Genomic DNA, 22,823 nt, shown 5'->3' on the forward strand with positions numbered 1-22,823 from the left:
ATATATATATATATATATATATATATATATAAATGAATCAAGAATCTACTCTTGCACATATATGCCTTCACAATCAGATCTAGCATATTCAGCTTCATCCATTTCAGTATCCATGTCAACATCTACTGGCAATGGACCAATTATATCTGCATTTCCAGACTGAACATCTTCTTTACTATATCTTCTTGAAGCACCTCTCATAACAACAGACCAACTTGATCCATCTTCACTTGAATAAAATACTTGCTTTGCTTGAGATGCTAGAATATACGGATCCTTCTGAAAGCTTACTTGGCTCTGATTTAAGTTAACAAGTGTGAACCCATCTTCCACTTTAACTCCATTACCTTTTACTGCCCAGTTACATCTAAATATCGGCACATAGAACACATGGTAGTCCAACAATATGATGTCAGTAATTCTCCCATAATATGACACCAAATCAACTACTTGTGAAGTATCCTTAGCACTAGATCTACACATAGCCGTTGCCTCATAATAAACACCACTGTTCTGACTCTGCCTTTCAAGTGAGTATGTGTGAAAACGTTGTCCATTAACTATATAACCAGTATAGGACCTTGCAGTACACCGTGGACCATATGCTAGCCATTTAACTATGTCTTCATGTCCATCAGAAGTAATAGATATCTACAAAATTAAACAGACTAATCAAAATTATGAATGAGTCTACTATAGATTTATAAACAGACTCATCAAATTCATAACTTTACTCACCTGTCCTTTTAACCAAGCAGCAAAATTCTTAGAATGCATAGACCATAAATATGTTGCATCACGTCTACACCTTGGATTTGAGTCTTGTAGATATTGCAAATGCATACTACCAAATCATAAATACGAAAAGAAACTATCAGCAGCATAATTTTGACCTTATAATTTATAAGGAATGAAATACACAAGTAACTTACTCCACATAATGATCAAAGGCAGCTGTATTTTGAATGACAGCAAGATGGGCTATATTCTTCTCCATTTCAGTAAGAGTGAATGACGTTCCTGCTGATATTGGACGACCTTCTAATATAGAGCTGTTCACATACTCTACATTCCTCTCAGGTTTTTCTTCTACATTGGTTGTCTTTTTCAGAAACTCATTACAAAACAGCATGCTTTCTTCTGCAAGATATGACTCTGCTATACAACCCTCTGGTCTTGCAGGATTTCTTACAAAATCTTTTAGAACTTTCATATACCTCTCAAATGGGTACATCCACCTAAAATGCACAGGTCCTCCTAGTCTAGCTTCTCTTCCTAGATGAACAGTCAAGTGTACCATGATATCAAAGAAGGTTGGAGGGAAAAACCTTTCAAACATACAAAGCGTTTCTACAATTTCAGCTTCCAATACTGTAATAACCTCAATATCAATAACTCTCTGACACAAATGATTGAAGAATGCGCATAGCCGTAGTATTGCTGTTCTAGGACCTTTTGGTAACAATCCTCTAAGTGCAACCGGGAGAAGCTGTTGCATCAAGACATGATAATCATGTGATTTCAGACCTCCTACCTTACACTCTTCTACTGAAACTCCTCTTGAAATATTAGAACAGTATCCATCTGGACCTTTAAAATGAAATAGTCGTTTGCAAAAAATCTTCTTCTCATTCTTGGACAAAGACCAAGGTGCTGCTGGAAGATATGTTCTCTTTCCTTTTGTGGTAGGATGCAACTCTTTTCTTAGACCAAGATGTTGAAGATCCTTACGAGCATTAAGACCATCCTTAGATTTTCCACAATGCAACAATGTGGATACAATGCTGTGAGTCACATTCTTTTCTATGTGCATTACATCCAAATTATGCCGTACTGGTAGATCCTCCCAATAAGGCAGAGTAAATAAAATGGATCTTTTCTTCCACCTTGATAACTCATCTTCATCTACTTCTACTTCCTCATCTTCATCGGATTCACTTTCATCATCATCACTGTCAAACACTGGTTCTTTATAGACAGTTCTCTTTCTCTTCATCCCAGCCTTTTTCACATTTCCGAAATCATTTTGGAAGTTTTTCAGATTCTGATGAACTTCATGACCAGTTAAAATTCTTGACTTTCTCCTATGCTCAACTTTTCCATCAAACCAAGTCTTCTTTTCCCTATATCTGTGTGTTGGAGCCAAACCTTTTCTATGACACATGTAGACATGTTTCCTGCTAAACTTCAACCACATACTATCAGTATTTTTCCCACACATAGGACATCCCATTTTACCTTTTACTTTACAACCAGCAAGATTTCCATACGCAGGAAAATCACTAATGGTCCAGAGAAGCATTGCCTTTAGAGTAAATGTACTTTTACTAAAAGCATCATACGTTAGCTCTCCATTCTTCCACAGATGATTCAAATCCTCAATAAGAGGTTCTAGGTAGACATCAATATTATTACCTGGTTGTTGTGGACCAGGAATCAATAATGTCAACATTATATTCTCCTTCTTCATACAAAGGTGAGGAGGCAAATTGTAGTTTACCAATAGCACAGGCCAGCTACTATAATTACTATTCTTCATGTTGAATGGATTAAATCCATCTGTGGACAGCCCAAGCCGTATGTTCCTTTCTTCAGCTGCAAATGAAGGATACTTCTCATTCATCTGAGCCCATGTAACAGAATCTACTGGATGTCGAAGTTTTCCATCAGTGCTCTTGTTAGTGTAATGCCACCGTAAGTCCTTAGCCATGTCCTCTGATCTGAACATTCTCTTCAGCCTTGGTATAATTGGAAAATATCTTAATACTTTCTGTGGGACACCTTTCTTTACCTCATTAGTCCGCTTATTAGTCTTCCACCGTGAAGCATTACATTTGGGACATTTATCAAGCTTCTTTAACTTCTTTCTGAAGAGGCAGCAATCATTAACACATGCGTCGATCTTTTCATATCCCATATGAAAGCTCTTTAAAAATTTCTTGACATCATACAATGATGTGTGAAAGACATTACCATCTGGCAACATGCTTGGCAATGTCTGAAGCAGTTCATTGAAGCTCTTATCCGACCAGCCATTATGTGTCTTAATCCTAAACAAAGTCACAATAGCCGATAACTTGCTGTGGTTTGAACAGCTAGGGTATAGTGGGGTTTCAGCATCCCGGATCTTTGCAAGGAACTCATCCTCTTGTTGGTCCTCACCCTCTGCAATCTCACTTAAGTCGCCCACAGGTTGGTCAGCTAAGTCACCTCTAAAAGCCAACTCTTGATCAAAAAATTCAGCAGCTTTATATAACTCAAAAACTTCCTCATTCCACTGAGTTGGTTTACTTTGAAATTCATCTACTGACTTCACATCTCCATGATGATACCAATCACTATGCACCTTGTATGCCTCATCCATCCCTCTTATTACAAGATGCTCAACCACAACACTGTTTAACTGTCGTACTACATTACGACAGTCTTTACAAGGACATATTATCATTTCTATGTCACCTAAAGCCGCAGACACATCCCTTACAAATTTCCAAGCTCCACTTTTATAACCAGGATCAGCTCTTCAATGGATAATTAAAGAAAAAAATCATAACTAAAAGAACATCTTAAAGTATCCAAACCCAAAATAAAACCTAATTATGAAATATAATTCCTTACCTGCATAGATGCACCCATGCCTTGTCCAACATTATATGTTATAATATAAATTTTAACCTTTATAGATAAAATAGAGATACATATTATACAAAGCTCACATTAAGCAACAATTCAGACAATACTGCACTACTTCAGACACATACAGATGCTCTTAAACCAATATCTAACTGTGTAAAATCTCACTAATCTAATCACTATTTATACGAATCAGACTCAAAGGACAAAACATAGCAATCACCAATATTCGTGTGTAATAATAATGTTTAACTATTGGTTGAGTGATACTAACCTGTTGTGTGAGTACAGAGAAATGAGAAGCTTCAGTTCCCCAACATTTCAATCACCAACACTTGGGAAAAAAAAAAAATCGTTCAGTTTATGAAGGCGCAAATACTCAAATCCAAAAGCTATTTTTGAGTCAAATCTGTAAATAATCGAACCCTAACAAAACAGATGGATTCGAAACTCCACATTCTCAAAATCTGTAAATAATCGAACCCTAAAAAACAGATAACGAAATAAATCTAGATAAATCGAACCCTAACAAAACAGATAACTAAATCTGACCCTTATCGAAATCAAAAGCTGTTTGAAATCACAAATAATCGAAACAAATAACGAAATTAGGAGGAAGAAGAAAGACATGCCTCAAAAATGGATTCGAGCTATCAATTGCGATGGATATGGAGATTTAGGGCGAAATTGGGGCTTTTCACAAACGGCGAAATTGGGGCTTTTCACAAACGGCGATAAAACTGAAGAATTGATAAGAAATTTAGAAGAATTTGAGCACACACAGAGAATTTAGAAGAAGAAATCTTCTTAGGTTGAGCTTAGGTTGTAACGAGAGAGAGAGAGAGAGAGAGAGTGTGTCGAGTTTTGGGGTTTTTTTTTTATTTGGCGATTAAGTGAATAATTTCACTAAGTATTGGCGGACAAAAGTCACTTTTGTTTCCCGCTACATAATTTTCCTATCATAGCGTTAATAAGATGCTATTAAAAAGTAAGCGAAAAAAAATCTCATCTTTCATAGCAGTGACGGAAAATGAGCTATATCCGTCTGCTATCAATGTACATATTTGTTGTAGTGTCATGTCTATCAAACAAAAAAATCTCACGACAAACTTTCCGAAGAATATCTATATATCATTTTTAAAATCAACTAAACATGTATTAATCTTTCAATCTTAGGAACTAATTAATAGTGGAACAAGCAAACCTACTAAAGAATCAGAAGACTGATTTTGTCTAACCCTAACCTACCCTAACCCCTATAGTCTAGTACTCTATTTCCTAATAGTAAAACTCAATTCCTCATATTTTCTCCCAACGAGAGGTGCATGACAGATAAAGAGTTCATGATAACAATAAGACTACCCTTAGCTTATAAATAGACATAACTTCATTAAAAAAAAAGAATTATTTTCTTTTAATAACTAAGATGTGATCATTTTTAGAAATTTACAGTGATTGATGTTTTCAATAATGAAAATGGCATATGTATCAATCCAATTATCTAAACAAAAATTAAATAATTGCCATGAAATTCATCAGCATTTATTAGAATTTTATCTTGCACTATGATAATAACAAAAGTTATATAAAAAAAAATGACATTAGATTTAAATACCAAAGGTAAGTTAGATATGATCACTTGTCTTTTTATGATGTTAAACCTCACAAGCTTTTGAATGATTTTTCTTTCTAATTTTTTGGGTATAAAGTATATTTGTTGTTAGAGAGGAAGGTCGGAATTAAGGAGAATAATCGAGATGAGACAGCAAGCAATAATAAAAACTTATATTCTAAACCCACTTCCACCCAAAAATATGTACTAGACAAGTCTCTTTATGTGAGATTGGTTTGGTGGGCGGACGAATAAATAAAGCTGAAGTTTTCTGTACATGATCAATCTCTCTCTCTCTCTCTCTCTTGTGTAATTCGATATATCTCACGATGCTTGTCTGAGAGATAGAGAGAGAAGGAACAAATCATGCTGTAATGATAAAAAAGATCTTTTATGTCTTTGTGTCAATCATTTAGATCACAATTGTTATGTTCTCTGCTTTTGGTTCAGTTTTTCCTTTTTAGATACTTGTTCCTTGTTTCCAATAACAGAAATTTATGGTTTATTATTACTCGTTGGACATATGTATCTTATTCCCTCTCTCTTTCTTTGTTTTTTTTTTGGTTTGGCGTATCTCCTCATATCCTCCATTAGTTTTTTTTAGCAACTGTCTTAACAAAATAGAAGTAGGAAACGTACGCATCCGCACAAGCACTAGCCTTTCTTTGGAACACAACACCCTCTCACCAGCACACACCTTCACCTTCATTGTTGTTTTGTCAAATGGTAAAGAAATTTTGGAATTCACACAGCACAAAATTTGTAGTGCCCAAGAGTTGTGTAATACACCCAATAAAATCAATTTTATCTTTTATATTTTATATACAAAAATATAACTAGTAGTTGTTCAAAATATAAATATATATATGTATATATATATATATATATTATATATAATAACTAGTAGAACATTTTCTTTCGTTTAGGTTGACGTTGTTGTTATAATAAAATTAACCTTTTCTCAATTAGCTGAATTTGTATGATATTTGTCTTTTAACATCAACTTTATCTGATATTCCTTCTATTTCATAAAGATTGTCATTGTAAAATTATATTTTTGTTTCACAAAAAATATCTTTTTTACATTTCCAATGCATCATTTTATATTTCAACGCATCGTTTACTTAGAATTCCTAATTTTATCTTTATCCTAGAATTAAAATATTTTTGTGAAATGTATATTTTAATATTTTTAATTTGTATGAAATATGTCAAAATGACATTGTGAAACAGAAAGAGTATAAAAGCACAATTATATGTACTATATATGTAGATGTCCATTTAGTATAAGAAAAATATGAAAATATTAAATACATGAAATTAACATCTATATTTTTAGTCATATCCATATGTTCACTGATTAAAATTTTGTAGCTAAAATTATTCGAAATAAAGTAATCAATTCTACCATAATAATGTTTGTTACAATGCGAGTTCGACCTTTTTTTTTTTTTTTCTTTCAGAAACAAAACATTTTTTGTTGCCCAATTTTATTCATATGTATGTTTCTTTCCAGAAATAAACTATTATGCAAATCAAAACCTTAAAAAATACCCAAAATATTATTTTGATATTAAAGAAACTTTGTGAAAACATGTATTAAATATTCAGTAATTAATCAAGACGGAAACGGTCATTTGATTTGTTGAGAATATATTTCTCTTGAACTGTATACCATTTTTAAATTAGAACTTTTCGTTTTCACTTTCAGAAAAATTCTTGTCCAAATTCATTTTATTAGTATATCTTTTGCTGCCATTTTCCGAAGATGTGTTTCGTACAGCAGCAACGTTTAGCTTTTGGGCTCTAATTCGAAATTTACCTGTTTCTATGATGTAAGTATTTAAATAATAGTATTAGATATATTCCGCTATTCGCCATTCATGAGATCCTTTGATTAATATATTGAGATTTTGAAGCATTTCAATCATTTTTTGGGGCAATATATATCGATCATCCACAGTAGTTTGTTACTTGTTTATATTCATCATGTACACTACTAATAATAAATAAACAACTTATATTGAGGAATTCGCTAATATATTGAAATCTCATGCATGTTCAAAACTTAAAACATAAAAATTACTATAAAATTCACATATATAATAACTTTTACTGAGACATATATCATTAGATATATTACACCTACGATATGTAATTAAATATAAATAAAAATATATTGAGAAATGCATATATTTGTTAACGAAATAAGCTGATAATACACGTTTCCTTTTTCTATTTTTTCGAAGTATGAGAATACATAATTCATGTCCCTTACGTTGCAGGTTCCCATCATTTTTATGTTCCCATCATTTTTATAAATATTCTCTTCTCTTTTCTACTTTCTCTTTTTTGATGTGTAATATAAAATTATTTTATATTCTATTTTTCCCCTATATATATCTTAGATGTCCACCGTTTCAATATTGCATTGCCACACGAATTACCTAAGATAAAAACGAATTACTAGTTTGGGCGATTTCTCACTTAGTTATTGTTAAGTTTTCTCAAAGTTTAAACAAAAATGCAGAGGCAGGTGGCACTCATTAAGCAGTCCCTCTTTGATCAGGTTTCTTTAATTTTTCTTTCGTAGTGTTTTTGTATTTATTTATATTCTTACTAGTTATGAATTTCTTCTAAGAAAACAGAAAAATGAATGAATCAAAAGCTAATATGGGGAAAATGCATGCAGGGATATCTCGACGAACAATTCATGGAGTTAGAAGAGCTCCAAGATGATGCAAACCCTAATTTTGTTGAAGAAGTTTCCGCATTATACTTCAAAGATTCAGCTCGATTAATCAATAACATTGACCAAGCTTTGTGAGTAGTTTTTTTATTTTATTTTCAATCTTTCTATTTTTGCGTAATTTGTTTCGATTTTTCTAATTTATTTTAACAATGCAGGGAAAGAGGATCATTTGATTTCAATAGGCTCGATAATTACATGCATCAGTTTAAGGGAAGCAGCACGAGGTAATAATTTCCCCTGTAATTTTGCCAAAATCAGTTACTATCCTAAGAAAAAAAAATGTAGTAGTTAGGAAAAAAATGCAAAGATTTTAGTAGTTAAAAAATGTGTTCAAGAAAAAAAGAGTGTAAAACAAAGAACATATAAAAAAAAAATTTACATATTTCCATTCTCATTATTCAATGAAAAAATTTACTTGACTACAAAAAAGTTTTAGGATCGTAGTTTTGCAATGCTACTATTGACATAATGTATGTGTTTTCCTTGTTTTTGTAGTATTGGGGCAAGTAAGGTGAAGACTGAATGCACAAAGTTTAGAGAATACTGCAGAGCTGGAAATGCTGAAGGGTATGCTCGTCTTTTAACACTTACACCTTCATGTGTCTCATTTTTGATGGAATACAAACTTATGGGGTCAAACTGAAAATAAATATATAAAGATACGGAAGCAATCCAATGAACCTTAAACTTTTGTCTTGTTTGATTTTCGACTCCCTAATTAGTTTTCTTTTAACTTGCCGACCGATCCATAGATGCTTGAGGACATTTCATCAACTGAAGAAAGAACACTCAACGTTGAGAAAGAAGCTTGAACATTACTTCCAGGCAAGCCACTGATCACTTAGTTATACCTTAATGAATCACATAATCATCGGATTAAACCTACTAATCACTTTTTCTTATACTAGCTACTAGTAGTGTATTTGCTGAACTTAATTAAGTTTTGTAATGAACAGTTGGCAAGGCAGGCGGGGCCAAAGGAGACAGCACGTAGGCCCAAGTAAAGAGAGAGAGCGAGCAAGAGAGATAAATGAGGAATCGTCGTCGAATTTTGTAGAATAATCATATATAATAAAATAGTTCCTCTTTATTTTTTAGTATTTATATATTGCAATGTACGTTATTATAAAGAAGATCTTTGGACATTTTATATTATGTATGAATAAACGGTCCAAATTTTCTCAATGTTTTCTTTATCCTTAAATGGTATTTCTTTTAAAGAGTTTATATTTACTTTTGCTTTTTATGTAAAGTAAGAGTTTATCTTTACGATTACCTCGTATTTGTAGCATTTTGGTGAGAAAAGGGTTATTTCATACCTGTACATTTTCAGAAGTGCGAATTTTTACCTGTACAAACTATTAGTGTCAATTTAAACATTTACTCTGATAAAATTCAAAATTCATACATGTATTATCAAAACTGAGCCAACTTCCGAAATTCACATTGAGGGATGCTGACTCAAACTCGACGTGTATAATGATGTGGCATCGTCTTCTCCAAACGACGTCGTTTTGCTCTTTTTATTTCACAAAAATGTTCAAAATGGCAACCCACTACGTTCGAACCCAAAACCTGTAAGCTGGCTTGGGTATGCTTGTAACCAGTTGATCCAATAACCATATACGAGAATATCATACAATTTTTGTAATTATAAACCTAAACAATACATAGTTTTGGATAATAAAACGACATCGTTTGGAATTTGGGGGAAAATAAGAAATCTAGGGTTCATGATTTGATTTTCTCATTTGGAATTCATTAGTTCTTCTTCTTCTCGAAACGACATTGCCACCGGAAGAGAAGCCGAGGCCTTGCTTGAAGTGAGCAGCTCCTTCGCCTTTACGCGTGAGAGCGTCGGAGTATGCCGTCGATTTCTCCTCTTCCATAACTTACGGACCTGAGATGCAAAGATCTAATCCATTGTTTAATAATCCATCGTCTAAACATTCAATTGGTCACAAAGAATTTCACTTTAATAATCCATTGTTTTCATTTGAATCTTTAAAACTTAACACAAAATTACTAAAAAAGATGAAAGTATAAGTGATAAATTGATTGTTTTTATCGAGGAGCTACAAAGATTCGAGTGAGCCATGGATATGGTTGTCGGATCATGTGTGTGGACAATGGATAAATAGGTCGATTGTTTAGGTTTATAATTATAAACGTGTGTGCTACTTTCGAATACGGTTGTCGGCTCAACTGGTTTAAAGCAGATTTAAATCGTCTTAAATGTGGTGGGTTCGAAGCAAGGGAATTGCTATTTTAGACATTTTTTTCGAAATAAAAGGAGCAAAACGACATCGTTTGGAGAAGATGATGCCACATCATTATACACGTCGAGTCTGAGTCAGCATCCCTCAATGTAGATTTCAGAATTTGGCTCAATTTTGAAAGTACATGTATGAATTTTGAATTATATCAGAGTACATGTTTAAATTGGCAATAATAATTTGTACAGGTAAAAATTCGCACTTCTGGAAATGTACAAGTATGAAATGACCCTTTTCCCGCATTTTGGCAACCAATAATAACGGGATACGGAAAATTGTGGGCAAAAGAATGCATTAATCGATTCTACTATAACGAATGCATTACATTGTTGAAAAAAACAAATTAAATAATGCTTTACCTTATTCGGTTTGTTCTAGTCTTCTAGACAGCGTCGTCGTTCGCGACCTATATATTTTGACCTATTTTATCTCATTATGAAAGACAATTTGTTATTATAGATTAGATTCTACTAGTCTCCACTAGAACTGTTCATAACAAAAACTAAAAATAAAAATAATAAAAGGCTTAGATGCAAACTATTTTTAAGTTAAAAAAAACTTTGCTATACGACACTAATTATATAACAATTCCTAATTTAATTACACTTACATGCATGTCTTATGTTTTCATACAATGAGATAACTAAACTCCTTTGTGTTCAGAATTTCAAATTTATTCTTTATTTTTGGTCAGCTATATTCAGACCTTATGCATGGAAAAATAAAAATCCATAATGCAGAGAAATAAATCACAAGTTTTCTGGTTTTATTTAAAAGACCCAGCATTTATTAGAATTTATTTCAACTTCTTCCACGTAAAAGTCTACACTATACACAGTGGTCGTAGACGTAGATAGAGCAATAAATTTCTCTCCCAAAAGAAAAAGAAATAGAAAAAAAAACAGAACAGCCTAATACATAAACTATATATCTTCTTAAATCTTTATACATATGAATTTAATTAATTGCTAAATCAATTATTCAAAGCGACGTGAAACTACTCTCATTTATTAGCCATAGCTATATATGTATCTCACTCACTCTCACAACCTCCATCTTCCTTTACTTTAAGCACAGACCAGATCCTATTTATGGCATCCATGTGCAACTTTTTTCCGTTAAAAGGTAAAGTTTATTTAAGAAATTTACCTAATAAAATTGAATTATGCAAAAAACAGGCTGGTTCAGTTTTTTTTTCCACGAATCAAAAAAAAAAATGGTTGGAGAAATATTGAATAAGAGAGAGAGTCTGTGTATACAGAGTTGACACAACAACATTGAAGTAAACTAACTCCTACCCTCTTTGTCTATGTATATATATAAACCAAAGTACATGTAATCTTTCACCATTAACACATACCAAAGCAAAAACATGGATCGTCGCACGATGTCGTTTTTGCTTCTCACATTGGTCTCTGCCTTCTCTGTACTCCAAATCTCCTTTGCTCAACTAGTTCCTGCGATCATGACATTCGGAGACTCTGTAGTTGATGTCGGCAACAACAACTACCTCCCGACCATTTTCAGAGCTGATTACCCTCCTTACGGCCGTGATTTCGCTAACCACAAACCCACCGGGCGTTTCTGCAACGGCAAACTAGCTACTGATATTACCGGTAAGAGTGTTTTTACTTGTAAACCAAGCTACCTATCTTCTTTAAGTTGTTTGAAACTGAAGTCTTTTGTGTGTTTACTCTGTGACAGCTGAGACTCTAGGATTCACTAAGTACCCACCAGCTTATCTAAGTCCTGAAGCGTCAGGGAAGAACCTTCTCATTGGTGCTAACTTCGCTTCTGCAGCTTCAGGTTATGATGACAAAGCTGCTCTTATCAATGTAAGTGACTGCTCTTTCTTCTGATACATTTCTTATTAGATCTGTTTGATGAATTTTGTTCTTTTTTGTTGGGACAGCATGCGATCCCGTTGTATCAGCAAGTTGAGTACTTCAAGGAATACAAGAGCAAGCTGATAAAAATTGCAGGAAGCAAAAAAGCTGATTCGATCATAAGCGGAGCAATCTGTCTCTTAAGTGCAGGAAGCAGTGACTTTGTTCAAAATTACTATGTGAATCCTCTGCTTAACAAAGTCTACACTGTTGATCAGTACGGATCTTTCCTTATCGATAACTTCTCTACATTTATCAAGGTAAAACTTTTTCCTTGGTTATCCATCCCTCTGTTTTCAATTGCAAAGAATACAAGATGTGACATTTTTGAGTTTTGATTAAATGTTGCAGCAAGTGTACGGGGTTGGAGCAAGGAAGATCGGTGTGACTTCTCTGCCTCCAACGGGATGTCTTCCAGCTGCAAGAACCCTTTTCGGTTTCCATGAAAAAGGTTGTGTTCAAAGACTCAACACAGATGCTCAGCAATTCAACAAGAAGCTTAATGCAGCTGCTTCAAAGCTTCAGAAGCAGTATTCTGGTCTTAAAATTGTTGTCTTCGACATCTTCACTCCACTCTATGATCTTGTTCAGAACCCTTCCAAATCCGGTAAGTCACAAAAATGGACTTATATATTTATAACATTTATTGTTGCTGCTCTGCTTTAGAAAATCCATGACACATTATTCATCTTTTTTTGTCTAACTGCAGGATTCACTGAAGCAACCAAAGGATGTTGTGGAACAGGAACAGTCGAAACAACTTCACTCTTGTGCAATCCGAAATCGTTGGGAACATGTCCCAATGCTACTCAGTATGTGTTCTGGGACAGTGTTCATCCCTCGGAAGCTGCCAATGAAATTCTTGCCAGTTCTTTAATTGGACAGGGCTTCTCTCTTATCGGTGGATGATAGATCTTTCATTATATGTCATATCTTCTCTTTTCAAATTGCTGTTTCTGTAAAACCTTGAGTCATACATTTGTTTCTCTTTGAACTATGTATCAAACCACCACTATTTACTAAAATGTATTGAAACTTACTACAAGAAAATCAAAAGTTTGAGAACACTTAGTACCAGAAACTATATACAACCTACCTCTGCATTTTCCTGTTAAAGAGTTGTAGATCTAAAGATCTACAGATCGAAGCTCTTGTAATCTGTACAATTTCTATGAGCAAAAGCTATTGAAGGGTTAAAATGAAAGCAGTGGAATTCTAAGCGGTGAGAGATGTCAAGCCACAGCAGCAGGGCCAATGTTTAAGCAGCCCCCTCCAATTAGTGCAATTTGTTTTCCTGACTTCTCTGCCTTCTTCACTTTTGGTGACGACATTACTTTCAAAGCGGGTGATGCTTCTCTACGGTTCTCAGCAGATGTTGTTGCTTTTGAGCATGTCGCAGCCTCTAAAGTTCGGTTACCCTCACCCTTAAAGACAAGTTTCTGTTTGGCACCACTTTTGGCAAAGGGATAAGCCTGCAGAAAAATACCAACTTAGGAATCAAAACTTCCGACTGAGCAAACATTTTAACCTTAACAAAAAAACCTTGGAGATAATGGAAGATTCAGCACATGTTAGTGTTAATGAAGGCATACCGGGTGTTTGTAGACTAGGTGCACTGATCTTTTCTCCTTGAGAGGAGCCTGGCCAGCTGGAACCTGAGTTATAATAATAGGAAGTGTGAGTTATATTTAATTTGAAGACAGGTTTTGGGTTTGTTTAAAGAAGCAGAGAAATGCTTACATAGGTGGTGATGTTTTGGTGGCTAAACATTTGTGGTAACTGAGGCGCCATATAGTAATAAGATGCACCGTAAGGGACAGGAGGAACTTGCGTGTAATGATGTGGTTGTCCATGAAAGCTGCTGGGCACAGATGGGAGGACTGGCTGAGCTGGTGAAGTGACTGGAGGAACTTGCGTGTAATGACATGGTTGTCCATACAAGCAGCTGGGCACAGATGGGAAGACTGCCTGAGCTGGTGAAGGGACAGGAGGAACTTGCGTGTAATGATGTGGTTGTCCATGAAAGCTGCTGGGCACAGATGGGAGGACTGGCTGAGGGACAGTAGGAACTTGCGTGTAATGCTGTGGTTGTCCATGAAAGTATTGCTGCAACCTCTTGAGTCGATCCTCTTTGCGCTCAGCAACTCGAACAACAAATCGTTTTCCATCAACTTTAAACCCTGTAAGCAGCAAGAGTAATAGTCGTGCAAATTGTATCAGTAAATACCAGTTAGGTCTAGTAGAGCAAAGATAAGCTAGACTACATTAGTTATAGTATACCATTGAGCTCTCTTTTAGCCTGTTTGGACGCTTCACAGTTAGAGAAACACACAAAGCCGAATCCCTTACTTCTACCATTCTCATGACGCATCACTTTAGCTGAGACTATTTTCCCATAGCTTCCAAATATTTCTCGCAGTCTTGTTTCATTCATTGATTCACTCAAGTTCTTCACGTACAGATTGGACCATCCCATGTTAGACTTGGCAATAAAGTTGCCCTTGTATTTTTGCTTCAGCATCTCCTTCCTTTCATCACTTCTCAGTGCCATTCCAACAAACAAAGTCTTCGATCCTAATCATAAAAGCAAAGTTCTAAATTCAGAAACTCTGGTCTAATGACAATGTACTAAGTATTGGGCTCAGAAGAAGAAGGTTGAGTTACCAAGTGGTTGTCCATGGAGAGATTTCACAGCTTTCTTATCATTTACTGGATTGCAGAAGTTGACAAATCCGAAACCTCTAGATCTTCCCATACCATCCCTCATAACCACAACACTTGAGATTGTCCCATATGGAGAAAACAGTGTATGTAGATAATCCTCTGTAACAGTTTCAATCAGATTCTTCACATAAACGTTTGTGGATTCTTGATGTCCTGCCATAGCTGCTCTTTCATTCTTGTTGATGAACTTGGCTACGAACCTAAAGAAAGAAACAGACCAAGTAAAACAATCAATCACTCATCATTAACCTTCAATCAACCAATAAAGAAATCATGCTTAAAGCCACAATTTAACTTACAGTTTCTTGCCATCAACGACAGAGCCATGGAGAGCAGAACGAGCAGTTGCAGCAGATTGCTCTGTATGAAACTGAACAAAGCCAAAACCTTTACTTTTGCCATTCTCTTCAGCGACTTTGCAAGAGAGTACGTCTCCATAGGGGGAAAACATTCGCTCTAAGCAAATGCTAGTGATCGAGCTGTCAAGATTCTTAACGTATAGATTTCCAAGCCCAGTAGTACGACGGTATTGAAGATCCCTCCGAGACCACATTATTCGCATAGCCTTCCCCTTCAAATCAGTATGGTTTAAGCACGCCATAGCATTCGACGCTAAACCACCCAAAGAATCAACAAGAAAACACAAAGATTAATCAGAAGCGATTCATCAAAAATTCGGGAAATTTCTAGGGTTTTAACAAGATTTTAGGGGTTTTACAGAACGAAAGAAGAAACGATTATACGAAGAAACCAAAAACAGAGATTTAAGAAACGAAACGGATTAAAGAAAGGACGAAGTGTTGTAATTTGTTTTACCGGTGGAAGGAGAATCGAAGTTGATGTAAGCGTAACACAAGGATTTTCCGGTGACGGAGTTACGGCAAAGATGAACGGAGGAGACAGGAACAGTCAAAGAGAATTTGTGGATGAGATCTTGCTCCGTCACGTCTGGGCTAAGATCACCGACGTAAAGCGAAGATGTAAACCTTGAAGAATGCTGCTGTTGATTTCCCGACGCCTTCGTTTCAGATTTCACGAGCGCCATGGTCTCTTCTTCTTCGTATCGTAATCTCTCAATCTCTCTATAGAAAGAAACAAAAACTTTTTTTTTTTCCGAGAAAGTGATGAAAGAGAGACTCTGCAGAGGAAAAAAAAAAAGAGTAAATTGGAGAAGACGAGTGAAGCAGAGAAGAAAGAGAGATCTTTTATTTTGTCGTTGAGTGAGTGTATGTATCGATATAAGTGTGTATGTATACATCGTTCTGTTATAACCGTAAATGATGATAGCGAGTGAGCTGCACACTCTCAGAGTCACAGAGAGACTCGCAGAGACGGCTGTTGTACGGAAACTACACGCGCCGCAAGTAGTAAAATTCAGTTGTAACTCGCGTTTCTACCCAATTATATCAAATCACAAGTGTGTTTTTTTTCCTTTCCGTGCATAATAAGCCTACCCAAATAAGTTTGGGCTTTAAGGCCTTCGGAGTGTGTTTGTAAGTAGTTTCTAGAAGGCCCATTGTGTAATTGCATTTTTTATGGGGTGTGTTGTAAGTAGTTTCTTTTGTTAAATCCTCTCCTCTGTTATTTAAAAGGGCATGTCTTTTTCTCATATTCGGTATCAGGTGTGATCTTATGGTCAAGAGAAGACATGATAGAGAAAGAAAGTATTAGGTTTCAATAGATGAAGCTTGAAGTTTTAGTGATCATCTCTGGTTACGTAAAATTAATTTTAAGATTTTAAAACACAAAACCGAATGTTTCACAAATCACGACCAAGATTAGAGGATAAAAGAGAGATCATATCTTCTTTTTCTCTACCTTTTTTTTTAAAAAGAAAATATTATTACACATAAGTCATAACACTCTAAAATCTTATGAAATATTAACAAGATTAAAAAGATATATATATTGTTAAAACAATTACAAAATATATTCATTTTTATTTTGATGTACATAAGAATTAATACGGAGAAAAAGAAAATAAACAACTAATTTGTTATATTTTTATCAACTATGCGAATAAATAACATATATAGACCCGAAAATGAAACAGCAATTAGCATAGAATAAAATGAATTTTTTTTTACAATAGTATTAGTACAAGAAACAATATGAGTTCGCTTATTATCTCTCTATCATTCATATATATACTGACCAATAGAAGATACAAGATACGTCTATAATGAATTTCTATTGGTACTAAGATGTGTACCGTCTATATGTGTACCGTCTATAATGAATTTCTTTTATTTTATACTAAGATGTCGGTCCGTGCGTTACCGCACGGGAAAGTGAAAACTTAAAATGACTAACATTGTTAATTTTACATTTCGAGTGAAAATTTTATGAAAATTTTTTAACTGTATAATATAAAAGATATAAATAATGACTAAGATGAATTAACCAAATTAGTTAAATAAAATATTTGTTGTATATATAAAAATAAAAAATCGATTAAGTGACAATAAGAGAATAATGTTAAAGATATATAAAATCTAGGTTTACTGAGTCATACTGAGATAATCAATTTTGAAAGATATTCACATAAAATGAAACTTAACTCACTGTCCTATCAAAATTTATAAAAAATAATAAGAGAATCAGGGAGAAAGAGCTCATAGCTGCAACTGCAACCAACCAAATTGACTAAAAAGATAAATCTATGAAAAATTAGAAATCACAATTAATTACCTAAATTAATACTTGAAAGAGATGATTAATACGGTTAGATGGAAAACGACACCAAACAAAAGTTAGATGAATGAATCAATAAATAAAACAATCCAAATTTTTTAACAAAAATGAGTGAATCAATGTTGATTAATAAATTGAAAGAAAATAATACTCAGAATTTTTAAGTTTGGAGGTGTTAAACAATACTCAAAGAACAAAAACTCTTTTCAAGATCCATATATATATATATATATATATATATATATATACAAACAAAGAGGTGTGAAACAAAAAAGTGCGAAAACTAACAAATGTGAACATTGAAAGCTGTGAGTACGACGAACAAACACAATTGTTGGATCAAATATTGCAACTTTTAAGATCATTAACAAATCTAAACAGTTAGATGAGCTAATAAAAAACAATCTCATCTATTATATTTAAATTAACCCCTAAAAGTGAGTTTGCTATAGTATATAAACATATAAATCTATGATTTTATTTATTAACTTGTAAGTTTAAAAAATATTCAGAAAACAATAAATTCGAAACTTGTTTTTGTGTTTCATAAAAGTTTATATATAAATAAAGATGTGTAAAATATAAAGGTGTAAAACATAGAGGTGTGAAAAAAGGTGCAAAACTAATATGTGCGATTTTTGAAAGATGGGGGTATGCCGAAGAGATGCAAAAATATGAAAATAAAGACGTGTGAAATAAAAATGTGTGAAAACTAACAAATGCAAACATTTAAATCAAGGGGTACGACGAAGAAACACAATTGTTGGATCAAAACACTGCAACTTTATATAAACAAAGAGGTGTAAAACTAAAAGGTGTGAAAACTAACGTGTTCCTAAATGGAAAGTTGGGGGTGCGATGAAAAAACACAATTGTTGGATCGAGCCTTTGCAACTTTTGAGATCATTAACAAAGGGTGAGATCATTAATAATACTTAAATGATAAAAACTCTTTTCAAAATCCATAAAAATCTGTATATATATAAAAAACAAAAATGTGTGAAAAGAAAGAGGTGTGAAACAAAGGTGTAAAATAAAAAAGTATGAAAACTAACAAGTGCAACCTTTGAAAGCTAGATGTACAACGAAGAAACAGAATTGTTGGATCAAAACATTGTAACTTTATATAAACAAAGAGGTGTAAAACAAAAGGGTGTGAAAACTAATGGGTGCCAACATAGAAAGCTGGGGATGCAACGAAGAAACACAATAGTTGGACATAAACTTTGCAACTTTTGAGATCATTAACAAAGGGTGAGATCATTAACAAAGGGTGAGATCATTAATAATACTCAAAGAACAAAAATTCTTTTCAAAATCCATAAAAAAACAGTATCTATATAAAAACAAAGAGTGTGAAAACAAAGAGGTGTGAAACAAAAAAGTGCAAAAACTAACAAGTGCAACTATTGAAAGCTAGGGGTACGACGAAGAAACACAATTGTTGGATCAAAACATTGCAATTTTATATAAACAAAGAGGTGTAAAACAAAAGGGTGTGAAAACTAACGGGTGCCAACATGGAAACATGGGGGTGCAACGAAGAAACACAATTGTTGGACCGAAACTTTGCAACTTTTGAGATCATTAATAAAGGGTGAGATCATTAATAATACTCAAATAACAAACACTATTTTCAAAGTCCATATAAATCTGTATACATATAAAAACAAAGAGTGTGAAAACAAAGAGGTGTGAAACAAAAAGGTGCAAAAACTAACAAGTGCAACCATTGAAAGATAGGGGTACGACGAAGAAACACAATTGTTGGATCAAAACATTGCAAATTTATATAAACAAAGAGGTGTAAAACAAAAGGGTGTGAAACTAACGAGTGCCAACATGCAAAATTGGGGGTGCAACGAAGAAACACAATTGTTAGACCAAAACTTTGCAACTTTTGAGATCATTAACAAAGGGTGATATTATTAATAATACTCAAAGAACAAAAACTCTTTTTAAAATCCATAAAATATATATATATATATATATATATATATATATATATATATATAAACAAAGAGGTATGAAACAAAAAGGTGTGAAACAAAAAGGTGTAAAAATTAATAGGTGTGATTTATAAAAGATAGGGGTACGACGAAGAAACACGATTATTAGAAGAAAAAAACTTGCAACTGTTAGGATCATCAACAATTCTAAACCTTTAGATGAGATAATAGAAACAATCTCATCCATTAGATTAAAGTTGATCCCCAAAATTCATAAAATTCTACTTCAAAATTTAAACTATGAAAATTTAGATATTTGTATTTTTTTTAACGAAAGAAATCTTAGAAGCAACTATTCATGACACACTATTTTACTCTTGCTACATAGCATTATTTTACTCATGCTACGTTTGAAATGATAAAGAGAAAAATCATTTGAGACAGAACTTCCTAAAATTGTATTAAAAAAAACTTCTCATCAAAAATCAAAACGAACAAGCCCAACATTTAAAAAATTACGCCCCTTTGTGCTATAGATATTGATATCCTGTCCTTTTGTTAGTCTATTTAACTTGAAAAAATTAAATGTAAGTGCTATCTTGAGTAAATAATAAAATGTAAGTGCTATCTTGAGTAAATTATCTAACCGACAACATAAAGACAAACAGAGCACTTAAGAAGAACCAAACTTTTCGTTAATCTATAATCTAATATATGAGAACAAATGGAGGAGGGAACAAAACCAATTTTTTGGAATGGACACTAACTTGTTAGTTCATAAAAATACCTTGATATAGATATTGATGCAGGTTAATTTAGAAACACTCTAATAAAAAATTATTTGTTTTTTTTTTACTTTTAAAAATATTCTGAAAACAATAAATTAGAAACTTGTTTTTGTAGTCCATAAAAGTTTATATATAATAAACAAAGAGGTGTAAAAATATAAATGTGTATAGAGGTGTAAAACATAAAGGTGTGAAACAAAAAGATGCAACAATAAAAATGTGCAATTCTAAAAAGATGGGTACGAGGAAGAAATGCAAAAGTTAAAAGGTGCGATAAAAGATGGAGGTACGATGAAGAGATGCAAAAATTTACAGGTGAAATTCTTGAAAGATGGGGGTGCGACGAAGAGAAATGATTTGTGGGAAAAAACTTACAACTGTTGGAATCATTAAGAAGTTTAAACCGTTAGATAACATAATAAAACCGATCTCAGCCATTGGATTAAAGATGACGCAAAAAAGTGGTTTGCTATTATATATAACCAATTTGTTTTTTTACCTACATTCAAATAACCAATTTTTTTATTAATTAGCGGGGGAAACCGTAATAATAAAAACGCAAAAAACAAACCACTCAGATTTGCTAAATCTACAGAAAAAATTGAGAGAGAGAGAGACGAAGCGTAGAGCTCTAATGGAAAACTTTAGTTCAGTAGTGGTGAAAAGTTTATTCCTGTATATCCTCCTTTGTTCGCATTCTTCTAATTTGTTGCTGAAATTTCTCTATATATTTTATTTTGAAACCTTCAAGTTAATATTTTGTAGGACGAACCTAGATACTCCCATTTCAAGTGAGTAGTAACTAATTAATAGGCTTAATATATCTCCTATTGCAAATTCTAGGTTTCCTGACATTTTTCGTTTTGCGTAATTACGTACAGAACCACCATATATTAGGAATTGATTTCCCACTTAATTATGTCTATGAATTGGTACCATCATGATCTTCAATCAACGACATTGAAAACAAAGTCGATGTGGTGAAACATGTGATAATAATATCTCACCTTTTGACTGCTATACATTATGTTTTTAAAAAATTGTATATACAGATTAGAAAATTGAAGATCTTTTCTTCCTAACTTGACTTGTCATTTGGTCGTGCTTACACTTTCTAGAATTTGATTTTGTGTTGTCACAAGTATGTCTGGCTTTTTCTTCTGCACTCTCTATTTTCATGCTCATTTGGAATATTTCTATATATTATCAAAATGTTTGATACCCAGAAAGTATAAGAAATTAAAATTCAACTAAAATTTTGAAAAACTTTTTTTTCCAAAAAATGGAAACTAACCTGGATCATTTATATCTAATAAACATCCTACATAACAAAAATAAATAAATAGATTTTTATATTTATACCATATTTGTTAAAAAAAATTAAATAGGTTAAATAAGTCAATAATAGAACTTATATAAAATTATACCATGTTTGTTAAAAATTTTTGGCTTATCCGTAACTCTAGCATCACTGCATGTCATCATGCCTCTCTCTTGGTTTTGACTTTCTGGGAGTACTGTCCGGCAATGCATGAACAAATTAATCCACATGTCCGCATGTGTTTTGTAATAGAACGTATGCATGAATGATATACTCTTTCACAACTTAACAAATTAAAAAGCCACGTACACTCATATATAAGAAATACTAACAGGTCATTCGCAGCGAAAATATATAAAATTACCTTGAATTAGAGATTGATGTTTGTTAGTTAAAAAACACTTCAATATAACAATTCTTTAGTTTTATTTAGTATCCAGAAAACAATTTATCGAAACTTGTTTATGTAGTCAAGAAAAGTTTATATATAATAAACAAAGAAGTGTAAGACATAGAGGTATGAAATGTAAAGGTGTAAAAATTAATAGATGTGAAACATGGAGGTACAACAAAGAGGTGTAATACATAGAAGTGTGAAATAAAAATGTGTAAAAGTTAATGAATGTGATTTTTGAAACCAGGAGGTACAATAAAGAGCTGCAAAAATTAAGAGATGTGATTTTTGAAAGATGGAGGTGCGACGAAAAGATACGATTAATAATTTTAAACCGTTAGATTAAAAGTAGAACTAATCTCATCCGTTAGATTAAAAATTGACATAAAAAAATGAGTTTGCTATTATATATAGATTTTATGAACTGCTATAAGAGACATCGTCGACGTGTACTTCCATCATTCACATCATTCACTCCACTGATTCATATATAGACCCAAAAATAACATATATAGACCCAAAAATACGTGTTGGAGCATATATAGACCCAAAAATACGTGTTGGAACTACTAAATAACATATATATATAGACCCAAAAATACGTGTTGGAACTACTAAACAGTAACATATATAGACCCAAAAATACGAGTTGGAACTACTAAATAGTAACATATATAGACCCAAAAATACGTGTTGGAACTGCTAAATAGTAACATATATAAACCCAAAACTACGTGTCCTTCCACACTCCACTGGTTCTTCATTTAAATAGTCGGAGTCGTGAATCACGAGAC

The 22,823-nt window shown here is 33.1% G+C and overlaps 4 protein-coding genes across 5 annotated transcripts; 2 read left to right on the forward strand and 2 right to left on the reverse strand.

Annotated features, from left to right (window-relative positions):
• Positions 41 to 4,391, reverse strand: LOC104745967. 2 transcript variants are annotated; one of them, XM_010467356.2, is made up of 4 exons: positions 3,908 to 4,391; positions 933 to 3,521; positions 739 to 844; positions 41 to 651 (listed from the first exon to the last, which is right to left on the reverse strand). In XM_010467356.2, exons 2-4 carry the CDS (start codon positions 3,446 to 3,448, stop codon positions 46 to 48), a joined length of 3,228 nt encoding a protein of 1,075 aa, XP_010465658.1. In that variant the 5' UTR covers positions 3,449 to 3,521; positions 3,908 to 4,391; the 3' UTR covers positions 41 to 45. The 2 variants fall into 2 exon arrangements, with proteins under 2 accessions (XP_010465658.1, XP_019092562.1); XM_019237017.1 differs by having other exon boundaries at positions 933 to 4,391.
• Positions 7,689 to 9,182, forward strand: LOC104745968 (histidine-containing phosphotransfer protein 4-like). Its single transcript, XM_010467357.2, has 6 exons — positions 7,689 to 7,814; positions 7,938 to 8,068; positions 8,153 to 8,221; positions 8,493 to 8,564; positions 8,750 to 8,822; positions 8,954 to 9,182. Exons 1-6 carry the CDS (start codon positions 7,770 to 7,772, stop codon positions 8,999 to 9,001), a joined length of 438 nt encoding a protein of 145 aa, XP_010465659.1. The 5' UTR covers positions 7,689 to 7,769; the 3' UTR covers positions 9,002 to 9,182.
• On the forward strand, positions 11,601 to 13,224 carry LOC104745969 (GDSL esterase/lipase APG). The gene is made up of 5 exons (XM_010467358.2): positions 11,601 to 11,889; positions 11,978 to 12,108; positions 12,186 to 12,419; positions 12,511 to 12,766; positions 12,869 to 13,224. Exons 1-5 carry the CDS (start codon positions 11,646 to 11,648, stop codon positions 13,066 to 13,068), a joined length of 1,065 nt encoding a protein of 354 aa, XP_010465660.1. The 5' UTR covers positions 11,601 to 11,645; the 3' UTR covers positions 13,069 to 13,224.
• Positions 13,333 to 16,031, reverse strand: LOC104745970 (polyadenylate-binding protein 6-like). The gene is made up of 7 exons (XM_010467360.2): positions 15,700 to 16,031; positions 15,183 to 15,495; positions 14,824 to 15,083; positions 14,440 to 14,733; positions 13,900 to 14,339; positions 13,752 to 13,814; positions 13,333 to 13,631 (listed from the first exon to the last, which is right to left on the reverse strand). Exons 1-7 carry the CDS (start codon positions 15,926 to 15,928, stop codon positions 13,392 to 13,394), a joined length of 1,839 nt encoding a protein of 612 aa, XP_010465662.1. The 5' UTR covers positions 15,929 to 16,031; the 3' UTR covers positions 13,333 to 13,391.

This window comes from Camelina sativa, chromosome 15 (genome assembly GCF_000633955.1).
Source record: "Camelina sativa cultivar DH55 chromosome 15, Cs, whole genome shotgun sequence".
In the NCBI taxonomy this organism is placed as follows: Eukaryota; Viridiplantae; Streptophyta; class Magnoliopsida; order Brassicales; family Brassicaceae; genus Camelina; species Camelina sativa.